This window comes from Dreissena polymorpha, chromosome 2, assembly GCF_020536995.1.
Source record: "Dreissena polymorpha isolate Duluth1 chromosome 2, UMN_Dpol_1.0, whole genome shotgun sequence".
NCBI lineage: Eukaryota > Metazoa > Mollusca > Bivalvia > Myida > Dreissenidae > Dreissena > Dreissena polymorpha.
Window position 1 is genome coordinate 67,730,284 of NC_068356.1, and position 12,887 is coordinate 67,743,170.

The window sequence follows — 12,887 nt, forward strand, 5'->3', positions numbered from 1 at the left end:
TTAACTAGATTTTTGCTAAGAGGAGATTTTCTTTGAATGCAAAAAAAAAACAAATGGAAAGTTTTGTTACTTCAATACTCCTGTGCAGACTGCACAGGCTAATCTGGGATGACTCTTAAGGCTAAAACATTAAACCCCAATTTCCAGGAAAGAGACTAAATTGTATTGAAATTGATTGAATCACTTACACACATGTGTGTTATCTCCAGTGCCAAGCGACATGGCTGTACCTGGAGCCCATATTTAGCTCAGAGGACATCATGGCTCAGATGCCAGAGGAGGGGCGCAAGTTTGGCATAGTGGACTCTATCTGGCGTGACATCATGACGGAGTCCGCCAAGGACAGCCACTGCCTGGCAGCCACTGACCAGCCCAACATGCTCCAGCGACTGAGGGAGGCTAACGTTCTACTGGAGGAGATCCAGAAGGGACTGAACGCATACCTCGAGAAGAAGCGACTCTACTTCCCCAGGTACAAACACAGCTAGTTTCGCAATTCTAGTAAATATTTTCTACTCAATTGTTATTATGACCGATAACGCTTGTTTCTTTGACACAGCTATATGGGCTCTATATTATGATTAGTATTATAATTCAAATAAACCCTAAGGCAACTTGGAAGCCTCATTTAGGAAAGCTACTTAACCTATTTGTTAATCCTTCAGGCCCTGCCACAAGAACATTGTTAGGCTGAAAATAAGCTCAAATTAGTTTAAACCTATTTATTTTAGCTCGATTGCATAGAAAGCCTAAGGCTTATATAAATGCTCTCAAGTCCGTTTCTGGGGCCTAGAACCAGTACTTGGTGTCTTTGGGGGAGATTTAAAGAACGCTCCCAAGGTGGGGATCGAACCCGTGACCTCCCGGTCGCTAGGCGGATACCATATCCATTACACCACGGCGACCTGTCAAGCTCAAATTGTAATTGTAAAATAAAAATAAAAAACATATCTCAACTTTTGCAAGCAATGGTCAGGATTTTCATTAAGTCTAAGAGAAACGATTAACATTAGCAATTAACAATCAATATTATTCAGGGCAACAGATAAGGATCGTTTTATTGTTTTTTACGATTTGTATTTGACAGAAAACCAATTGAAATTAAATATCAATTGTTCAGAAAACGATAATGAAAATGGGAAAACAAATTGCAATTGATTCTTGGTCATTTTAGTTGTACCGTTAAGCTCTGTACTAAGTTTGATTCGAATTAGTATATTGTGACCTTTATGGCGGCCCTTATATTTAAACAGAAACTTTGTTTAGTTGTAAAAAGTTCTTGAAAATGTCATCTGCTAAACGCAGACTGGCTAAGAAACTTTCATTGACGACGTGCACACCAAATATTTTACAATTTTTTATGCGACCTGAAAGTTTGGGGGAAAATGCTTTGAAGAGCATACTCTCAGATTAAATAGCGCAGGTGGTGACAGCTGGAAACATTTTTGAAAAAACTGCACTGGCTTGTTATTGGTGTAGAGGGTATGGAAAAAGCCTTAAATGGAACATTTGCATGAATGATGAAGGGTAATGTTAAAACAGTCTGAGCTAGGACTGGATTATGCAACAGTCAAAAGGGCACAATAGTCAAGCACAATAATAAATAGTACCAAACAAAAGGATGCAGGGAAAAAAATATGGAAGTTTTTTTTATCAAATTGTCAAAACCTAATTGAACAAAGATTTTGAGGGAAAAACTATTGGTATCAAAAAGCTTGTAGTGAAATCTTATCTATGGCCCCTGATTATTACAGAAACAAAACCTCTATTTTTTTCATGATTTGTTTTAACTTCCAGATTCTTCTTCCTGTCTAATGACGAGCTTCTGGAGATACTGTCCGAGACTAAAGACCCAATGAGAGTGCAGCCGCACTTGAAGAAGTGCTTTGAGGGCATCAGTCGACTCGAGTTCTCCGACCAGCAGGAGATTCTAGGAATGGTCTCTGCTGAGAAGGAAACTGTGCCGTTCAACCAAAAGATCTTCCCTGCTAAGGCTAAGGTTGGCTTAGAACTGTTGTGCAGTAATCCTCTTTGTTGGCTCTTGTGTTGACTATTGGTATCATATATATCCCTGCTAAGGCTAAGGTTGTTTTTTTGTCATGCTGCAGCCCCTTTAGTTAGCTCTTGTGTGGACTCATGATATCATACACATGTTTAAGGTTGTTTTAGATTATGTCTGGCGACTGGTTTGATGAGCAGAGGAAGAACCGGCTTATCTGGGACAGCACTTAATTTGTGTCTTGTTCTGAGAAAACTGGGCTTAATTCAGGTGCGGAAAGTGCCGTCCCTGATTAGCCTGTGCAGTTTGCACAGGCTAATCAGGGACGACACTTTCCGCTTTAATGGTATTTTTAGTTTCAAGGAAGTCCCTCCTTAACGAAAATCAAGTTTAGGCGGAAAGTGTCGTCCCTGATTAGCCTGTGCGGACTGCACAGGCTAATCTGGGACGACACTTTACGCACATGAATTAAGCCCAGTTTTCTCAGAACAAGACACATTAGTATTCATTAAGCCCTTTTTCACAGAGCGAGCCTCATAAATCCATATTCTTACAGTGTATGGTAGAATATAGAAAGGAAATAAATAGTATAACATAAATTAACTTATGAAAGATTTTGGATATAAGCAAATACACTTTGTAAAAATTTGATTGCCAAGATTAACATTAACAATAAGAACTCAGATCCAAACCAAATCATCTGTTTTACAGACCTGTTTAAACAATAATATGTTTTTTAAATACCTGTGAGCCAACTGTGAGTTCTGTTGTCTTGTACTTTCCATCGTTCAAAGCCTGTATTCTATGATAAGATTTATTTTCTGTTGATGCAGCTGACACTTAACTTTGTATATTTCCTATAAGACACTTTCTTGGAAAACTGGTTTCATTGCATGTGCTTAATGTCTAATTAGGCACAACACTTTCTACACTATTTTTTTTTAAAGTACGTCTCTTCTAAGCAAAAATCCAGTTAAAGCTGACTTCTCAGATTAATATCAGACAACAATTTACACCTTTACATGAAGCCCTGTTTCACCAGAGTTCAACTCATATATATGAGCAGTGCTCTGTTTAAAAGGGGATTGATGCATGTGCGTAAAGTGTCGTCCCAGATTAGCCTGTGCAGTCCACACAGGCTAATCTGGGATGACACTTGATGCTTTAATGATATTTTTCTTTTCAAGAAAGTCTCTTCTAGGCAAAAAATTTAGGCGGAAAGTGTCGTCCCTGATTAGACTGTGCTGACTTCACAGGCCAATCTGGGACAACACTTTACGCTCATGCATGAAACCCCTTTTTCACAGAGCCCAACTCAAATATATTCACATCCTTTCAGGGCATGGTAGAGAAATGGCTGCTGCAAGTGGAGGACGTGATGATAAGCAGCTTGCGCACGGTGATCATCAACTCCAAGGACGTGTACCCGAAGACACCCCGCAACCAGTGGGTGCTGCAGTGGCCCGGCCAGGTTGTGCTGTGCGTGAGCTCCATGTTCTGGACCAGCGAGGTCGTGGAGGCCATGGAGCAGGGGCAGACTGGCCTTGAGGTAACCTTGCCAACTGCGTTTTTTTTGTCAATTTGATTCAAAAGTACATAGTTATCAATGGGGTATATATGGTCAAATTTTGGGCTGTTATACCTTTCCCACATAAGAAGCAAAGCGAAAATGGCTTTTGCAACCAGCAACTCTCAGTCTGTTCAGGCTTTATGCTGTTTGCTGCTCATCAGTATCTAAGGGTTGGAAATGAAGCCTTTAAAACTTGAATCAAGAAGATAGGTCTTTAATCAAATTTAACTTTCTTAGGGACCACAAGTGCGTCAAAATACGTATCTTAGTGGTAAAGTGTTATCCCAACGTCAAAATATATAAATAAAGGACCTAAAATTTATATTTAAAGTCCACCCCCCCCCCAAAAAAAAAATAATATATGAATAAAATGCAATCTTTTGTTGATTTCACTACGCAGATCTTTTGTTTGAGTCATAGTAAATATAATATTGAAAAAACTTTTTCTAAATTTTAAAGTAATTGTTAGGGGAAAAAATGCACAAATTTCCCAATTTTGGTCAATATTTCCCAATCTCAGGGCCAAGGCCCCATTCCCAAAATGGTGAAAAACAACAATAAATGATAAACACAGCTATTTGAAATATGTGTTAGGTTCCAGATAAAAATGTGAAAATACATACTTATTTCCAATGTAATAATAACTGATCCAAGGTATTAAAGAGCTAAAAAAGAGCCATTGTTTCACTTGTTGCTTGTAGGGCTACTTGAAGAAACTAAATGGTCAGATTGACCAGCTGGTTGAGCTGGTGAGAGGCAAGCTGGACGGTGGACACCGAGTCACTCTTGGAGCTCTGACCGTACTGGACGTCCATGGTGGGTGGAACACTTCATACCTTTTGAGCCTCTCTTTTGGAAAACGAGGCTTAAGGAATGGGCGTAAAGTATTTCCCAGATTATCCCGTGCATTCTGCACAGGCTCATCTGGTACCACACTATCTATCTAAAATGGAATTTTGTTTAGAAAAGACTTACTTTAAACCAAAAATTCATGAACAGTGTTGTACTGATTAGCCTGTGAGAATTGCGCAGGCTAATCTGGGATGATACTTTATTCACATGCATTAAGCCCTTTTTACACAGAGTGCAACCCATTATAGTTTTTTTCTTTCAAGGTTCTTCGACTGAACAAATATTTTGTTTTTAAATATTGCGTTTTCAAAATACTTTTTTGAGTAGGCTATTTATATGATTGCAGATTCACCAGTTTCTAGTTTTCAATTCAATCATGTTAAGCCACGTGTTAAAAAAATGCTTTTTTTGAGCTATGGTGTCAATGTGCTGTCATTGTAATTTGTATTGGTAAAATATTAATGTAGTTGCAATGCTTTGAAGATGATTATTAATCAGTTTATTTTTAATATTATTACACAGTTGCAATATAAAATAAAAATACTTCAAATTACTGGAAAAACCACCCTAGACAAATTCAAAGGCAGTTAAATAAATTGATAAAATGACAAATAATTTTTTAACAAAAAAGACTAATAGTAACCCTCCGCTCACAATGTTTCAGCTCGCGATACCGTGGCAGAACTCGTGAAGAAGAAGGTTCTGAGCCCCCTGGAATTTGATTGGCTGGCCCAGCTGCGCTACTACTGGCGCGATGACGTGATTGTGAGCATGATTACCACAGATATCAACTACGGTTACGAGTATCTGGGTAATACGCCACGTCTTGTGATCACACCTCTTACTGACAGGTGCTACAGGTAGGTATTGTTAAACAAATTTCTTAGTTTTTATTGATTTTTTTAAGAATTTGTACAGGAATCTTATACTCAAGAAAAAAACAATGCCCCAAGACTATGAACATTCTTATGTTTTGTTCCTATCCACAAGCTCAAGTATTAAATAAATAGATATAAAAGTTTAAATGAAACAAGCATTCTGATTGGTAAGTATTTGAAAACATAAGGAGTTGTGGGGCCTGTAAGTTTTTCTTTAAAAAAATCATTGGCACAACTCTCCTTGAGTACAAAGTGCTAATCATGAACCCAATTTAATACTAAAAAATATACAAAGATTCAAGAATTATGGGGGCAAATGTTCCTAGTGCCATTACAAATAATTCTTAATGAGATACATATTGAAATATAATTTTCAATGATACTCCTTCAGAACTCTAATGGGCTTTTGCAATAACTCTTAATGCACTAGGATGCTAATTTTATTTGTTTAATCATTTAAACTTTTAAAGGTACATAAAAAAGAAAATAAAGATAATTTGCTTTTTTTTTCTTTCAGAACCCTTATGGGCGCCTTGAAACTGAATCTGGGTGGTGCGCCCGAGGGTCCAGCTGGTACGGGTAAAACAGAGACGTGTAAGGATCTGGCCAAGGCAGTCGCTAAGCAGTGTGTGGTGTTCAACTGTTCGGACGGTCTTGACTACAAGGCCATGGGCAAGTTCTTCAAGGGCTTGGCACAGGCAGGAGCCTGGGCATGTTTTGACGAGTTTAACAGGTGAGTGGGGGATAATTTGTAGTTTTTTGGTGGTAGTTGATTTCTAGTGTGTGGTTGGAGTGTAATATTAAGTATGTAGGTGCAAAATGATTTCAAGTTTGTGGGTGGAAAATGATAGCTAGTCTGTGGGTGGTATTGGATTTATAGCTTGTTGCTGGAAGTGGATTTATTGTTTGTGTTGGAAGTGGATTTAAAGTTTCTTGGTGACGGATGATCGCTAGTTTGTGGGTTGGGGATGATCACTAGTTTGTGGGTTGGGGATGATTTGTAGTTTGTGGGTGGGTATTAATTGGTACTTTGTAGGTGGGGAATGATTGGTACTTTGTGGGTGGGAAATGATTGGTAGTTTGTGGGTGGGGAATGATTTGTACTTTGTGGGTGGGGAATGATTGGTAGTTTGTGGGTGGGGAATGATTGGTACTTTGTGGGTGGGGAATGATTGGTAGTTTGTGGGTGGGGAATGATTGGTACTTTGTAGGTGGGGAATGATTGGTAGTTTGTGGGTGGGGAATGATTGGTAGTTTGTGGGTAGGGAATAATTGGTACTTTGTAGGTGGGGAATGATTGGTAGTTTGTGGGTGGGGAATGATTGGTAGTTTGTGGGTAGGGAATGATTGGTAGTTTGTGGGTGGGAAATGATTGGTAGTTTGTGGGTGGGGAATGATTAGTAGTTTGTGTGTGGGGAATGATTGGTAGTTTGTGGGTGGGGAATGATTGGTAGTTTGTGGGTGGGAAATGATTGGTAGTTTGTGGCTGGGGAATGATTGGTAGTTTGTGTGTAGGGAATGATTGGTAGTTTGTGGGAAGGGAATGATTGGTAGTTTGTGGGTGGGGAATGATTAGTAGTTTGTGGGTAGGGAATGATTGGTAGTTTGTGGGTGGGGAATGATTGGTAGTTTGTGGGTGGGAAATGATTGGTAGTTTGTGGCGTGGGAATGATTGGTAGTTTGTGGGTGGGAAATGATTGGTAGTTTGTGCTTGGGGCATTATTGCTAGTTTGTGGGTTGGGGATGATTGCTAGTATGTGGGTGAGAATTATTTCAAATGTTAATGGCGGTTGATTTTTAGTTTGTGGGTGGGAGATGATTTCTAGTTGGTGATGATTTTCTAAGGGACAACCAACATGTCGCATTGTGCATCTGAGTGAGTTTATCTGAGTGGTTACTGGTTAAAAAACAGTTTCCTGCAGCATTAAGCTAAAGTATATCATATTTAGAGACTATACAAATTTCATTTGCCAATATTATAGTGAGTGTACCATATTTATGGAAATTATTACAATTATGTTTTATCTTTAAATTTGCAGATGTGTACATTATCAAGGAAATAATTATTTAAATGATGTTGCCTTTTTGACAGAATTGAGCTGGAGGTATTGTCTGTGGTGGCTCAGCAGATTGCTAGCATCCAGCGTGCTGTGGCAGCTCACCTCAAAAGGTTTGTGTTTGAGGGCACAGAACTCGCGCTCAATCCCACGTGTACCATCTTCATCACCATGAACCCAGGGTATGCTGGCCGCCAGGAGCTGCCAGACAATCTCAAGGTAGGTAGATGGCCGGGAAATTGTTTAAGACTCGTTCGGAAAACTGGGCTGAATGCATTCGCATAAATTGTTGTCTTTATTGCATTTTTTGTTAAAAGCTGGTCTCTTCTTGCTGAATATCCCTGATAAGCCTGTGAGGACTGCACTGGCTAATCTTTGACAACAATTTACACACATGAATTAAGCCAAATTACTCCTGAGAGAGACTTTCAAATCAATTTTATAACAACTAATAGTATTATAAAACTTAATCTTCATACTGTTGCTATTTTTGTTTGCACATGTTTATTAAATCACTACGTTTATGATGCTATGTATTTCAGTCATGTCATATGTTTCTTAAACTTTCATGATTTACTTATTCTTATTCCAAAATTCCAGTACCTAATATTCTCTAGTATTTGATAAACAATGTAAATCAGGAGCCCTCACTATAAACATGGTAAATCTCGATATAAGTCTTACTTAGTCTTAGATTAAGTTTATTCTGTCATCTTCTGCAAAGTTCACATTATATTAATATTAGAGTTATTGGAGATGTATTTGATGTTTTTATGTGTGTGGGTGTGTAAGGGTGTGCTTTTAACTCAGTTGAACAGGAATGCTCATGGTGAGCTCTTTTGCTTACTCGTTGACCATAGTCTATGATTTATCAGGGTTTCCAGCAATGTATCAGCCTTCAACTTTTCTCTCAACCTGTCCACCTAAACAGTTTTGCAGATGTCCACAAAACTTCAAACCTCCAAACAAATTCAAATTCTGTCACTTTTCAGGTTAGTGATAGTCCACTTCTGTTTTTATTTACTGATACCTATCAACAACAAAATGTTATCTTCCTCTCTAGGTGTTGTTTCGTACAGTGGCAATGATGGTCCCCGACTATGCCATGATTGGAGAGATCAGCTTGTACTCAATGGGATTTGTGGATGCCAGAAGGTACGGTATAAATACTGTAAAATCATTTATATTTGTTAGCATAAAATTTCATGGTGAAGAAAAGGTTATGTGGTACTTTTTGAGGACATGTTAATTAATAGATATCCAAATTAAAAAAAGAGTAATTTGTGTCAGGTCATTTTTCAAGGTGTTTGTGTCAAAAATCATGGATCGGTCAATCCACGAAATGAACGTAAATTAATGTCTTTCAAATAATAATGAGTTTGAATATACTATCTATTTAGTAGGGTGTATGAAGTTTGCAAATTTACTTTATGAAAAGGAAAGTTGCAATCTGTGGCATAAACTTTGACCTTTGAATTTGGTTCTATTTTGATATGCCTCATTTGATGATACATGGTCAATTTTATCATATTTGTCATGAAAACATTATAAGAATATTAAAGTCATGTACATAAGACTTATTTCAATTTATGTTTTATTTGAGCAACTTTCACAATAAATTTACTTTCTGCATGTTAGTTACTATGCAAAGCCGGAAGATAAGGAAAAATTAGAGCTCACGGGATTTAACAATGCCTCTAGTGATTCTGGACAGAGGTTGTATTGGTCTCAGTGTAGCTTTGAAATCAAATCTAGCATCAGTATTGTCATTTTTATAAATTGCTCATTATAAATGTGAACACAGAAAGTTGTTTGTTTGGTGTACATGTGTAGGTCTTTTCAGTAAGTGAATATGCTTATTACAATACCATGAAACTTTGGTACGGAATATTGCTTTATTTAAAAAAAAAATTGTTTAATTTAAAAAAAATATTAAATACAGGAAAATTTTAAAGTCCAGTGTAACAGTAAGCTTGAGTTTGAGTTTGCTCCATTATAAAATAATATTTAAATCCAGTGTTTAAATGGAAGTGTTATTAGTGTATACATAATTATGACAAGTTAACATTGTTAAAAAGTCAAAATCACTACATGTATAATTTCAAATAACGCTATATTGTCAACTTATTTGTGTGTGCTTATTCATGCAAGGTTTGCAGGTATATTACATGCATTGCTCAATTTTGATCATGTTTATTGCCCCCTTCTCAGTTATTACACTCCCAAGGCTATGAAAGGCGTAGCTATCGATGGTCAGGAACTAGGCAGTCAGAGGTCTAGAGATATTGTTAGATTTTTTGAAGACATTGTTGACACAGCCACTACCCAAATACTTCCCTGATACTGGCATATTGTGGACTTTGTCCAAAACTGTTTACACAGTAACTACCCCAATACATTCCTGATACCGGCATATTGTATAATTTTCCCTGATACTGGCACATTGTGGAATTTGTCCAAAATTGTTTACATATTGACTACCCAATTACTTCCCTGATACTAGCATATTGTGGACTTTGTCCAAAATTGTTTACACAGTTATAACTACCCAAATACATTCCTGATACTTGGATATAGTGGACTTTGTCCAATAGTGTTCACATGATGACTACCCAAATACTTCCCTTAAAGAGGCATATAGTGGAATTTGTCCGATATCGTTCACATGGTGTCTACCCTACTACTTCCCTTATAGAGGCATATAGTGGAATTTGTCCGATATCGTTCACATGGTGTCTACCCTACTACTTTCCTTATAGAGGCATATAGTGGAATTTGTCCGATATCGTTCACATGGTGTCTACCCTACTACTTCCCTTATAGAGGCATATAGTGGAATTTGTCCGATATCGTTCACATGGTGTCTACCCTACTACTTCCCTTATAGAGGCATATAGTGGAATTTGTCCGATATCGTTCACATGGTGTCTACCCTACTACTTCCCTTATAGAGGCATATAGTGGAATTTGTCCGATATCGTTCACATGGTGTCTACCCTACTACTTCCCTTATAGAGGCATATAGTGGAATTTGTCCGGTATCGTTCACATGGTGTCTACCCTACTACTTCCCTTATAGAGGCATATAGTGGAATTTGTCCGGTATCGTTCACATGGTGTCTACCCTACTACTTCCCTTATAGAGGCATATTGTGGAATTTGTCCGATATCGTTCACATGGTGTCAACCCAAATACTTCCGTTATAGAGGCATATTGTGGAATGTGTCCGATATTGTTCACACGGTGTCTACCCAAACACTTTCGTTATAGAGGCATATTTTGACATTTGTCCAATATTGTTCACATGATGTCTACCCAAATACTTCCGTTATAGAGGCATATTGTGGAATTTGTCCAAAATGGTTTATACAGATCTACCTAAATACTTCCCTGATACTGGCATATCGTGGAATTTGTCTAACATTGTTTACACAGTAACTACCCAAATACTTCCCTGATAGAGGCATATTGTGGAATTGTCTGATGTTGTTCACATGATGTTTACCCTAATATCTTCATGGAAAATGGTTTCTGCTTATTCAAAAATATATATGGTGTACTTTTCGGGTAAAGTTTAAAGTGTGGTTTGTCTACAATGATTGTTAGGTGGCATTCTGTTCCCCCAACATATCCTGTCCTTTGCACCAACTGTTCATGACAATTGAAACAACTATTCCCTTTCTATTGAGAAGGTCTATTTGTAAATTCCTATTATGAATAATTTTGTGTGGATATTGTCTTCACATTATGTTGTATCATATGCATATTACTCATTGTAAAATAAGATCTACTTAAAAAATTAATTTTACAAAAATGTTACTTTCTTTTTAATAATAAGTACTAAAGAAAAAAACAGCAGTAACAAAAACATAAACACAAGTATAGAGATCACAGAAAGAAAATGTAACAAAAGGGAAAAATAAATAATTATGTGGTAATTTTCTAAAACATTTAACATGTCTTATAAAGACATTTAGGGTACAAGGTAAGCTTAAATTATGTAATTTCCATACGAAAACACACACTAAAATTTGGTCATACCTATTAAAAGTGAACAAATCACTCACACAATACTATATGAAAATTTACCATATGCATCTCGTGCAAAAACTGGGCTTTCTAAATGTGCGTACAGTGTGGTCTCAGATTAGTCTGTGCGGTTTGCACAGGCTTATCAGGGACAACACTTTCCACTTTTATGGAACTTTTTGTTTAAAAAAGTTTCCTCTAAAGGTACATCCAGTCTAGGCGGAAAGTGCTGTCTCTGATTAGCCTGTGCATACTGCATAATCTGGGACTCCACTTTAAGCACATGCATTAAGATTGGACCTGGTACTAAACTAATTACAACATTTTTCACTTCCCTCGCAGTTTGGCAGGCAAGATAGTGGCAACGTACCGCCTGTGCTCTGAGCAGCTCTCATCTCAACACCACTACGACTACGGGATGCGCGCCGTAAAGTCCGTGCTCACTGCCGCCGGCAACCTGAAGTTGAAATACCAGGCGGAGGATGAGGCAGTGCTACTCCTCAAGGCCATCATGGATGTCAACCTTCCCAAATTCCTCGCACAGGTACCACATTTATTTATAGACCGCAACCTGCCCAAATTCCTCGCACAGGTAGCACATTTATTTATAGACCTCAACCTGCCCAAATTCCTTGCACAGGTGACACATTCATTTGTAGACCTCAACCAACTTAAATTCCTGGCCAGTGTCCCATATTTCCTTTAAAGATTTTATCCTGACAAAATTCATTTCCTAGGTAATGTATTTCCCTTCTTCAAAGCTATTATTGACGTCAGTCTGCCAAAATTATTGGCCAGGTACATTATTTCCTTTAAAGACCTCCACCATCTGCTATGTCTGGTCCATTTACCATATTTCCTTAAATAAACTTGCTGAAAATTTCTGGCCCAGGTACCATATTTTCTTGTCAGAACTCAACTTAATGAAATTCCCTGCCCAGGAATGAATTTCTAGCATAAACATAAAACTTCTGACATTCCTGCTCAGTTACCAAATTAACTCAGATTTATTCTCGAGTTCAATCTCCTGAAATGACTCGTCTAAGTTTCTTTTTTTACTAAGAATCATTATAGACTTGTATACTGTAATAACCATCTGCTATTTTATCATCATTTTTTAGCTCTTTAAGTGCTAAAATTATACAACCAAAATAAAAATAAAAACAAAATTACCCATAATTTTACCCGTAACGTTTTTTCATTAAGGGTATCGTCTTGGATCTGAACACAGGAATGTAGAAAATATCCAAACCTAGACCCTCATATTTCTGTATCTTATTTGCAGGATGTGCCACTGTTTGAGGGTATCATCTCCGATCTGTTCCCGGGTGTTGAGTGCCCCAAGCCTGACTATGGCGTGTTCATGGAAGCCCTCAAAGACAACATCAGTAAACGAAAGCTTCAGCCTGTTCCCTGGTTCCTGGATAAAATTATACAGGTAAGTTATGGCCAATGATAACAACAGTCCCCGATTGTTCAACTTCTTTTAAGGGCAACTGGC

General features: G+C 37.7%; 1 protein-coding gene across 6 annotated transcripts in view; it reads left to right on the top strand.

Moving 5' to 3' along the window:
• LOC127867445 (dynein axonemal heavy chain 3-like) overlaps window positions 1–12,887 on the top strand; it is a 129,252-nt gene that overhangs the window by 59,337 nt on the left and 57,028 nt on the right. For all 6 annotated transcript variants that reach the window (XM_052408596.1, XM_052408595.1, XM_052408597.1 and 3 more), the window contains 10 exons: window positions 210–472; window positions 1,798–1,999; window positions 3,339–3,548; window positions 4,271–4,385; window positions 5,086–5,281; window positions 5,817–6,032; window positions 7,392–7,575; window positions 8,420–8,511; window positions 11,729–11,930; window positions 12,672–12,824. In XM_052408596.1, coding sequence (XP_052264556.1) covers window positions 210–472; window positions 1,798–1,999; window positions 3,339–3,548; window positions 4,271–4,385; window positions 5,086–5,281; window positions 5,817–6,032; window positions 7,392–7,575; window positions 8,420–8,511; window positions 11,729–11,930; window positions 12,672–12,824 — 1,833 coding nt within the window. The remainder of the gene's footprint in view (window positions 1–209; window positions 473–1,797; window positions 2,000–3,338; window positions 3,549–4,270; window positions 4,386–5,085; window positions 5,282–5,816; window positions 6,033–7,391; window positions 7,576–8,419; window positions 8,512–11,728; window positions 11,931–12,671; window positions 12,825–12,887) is intronic.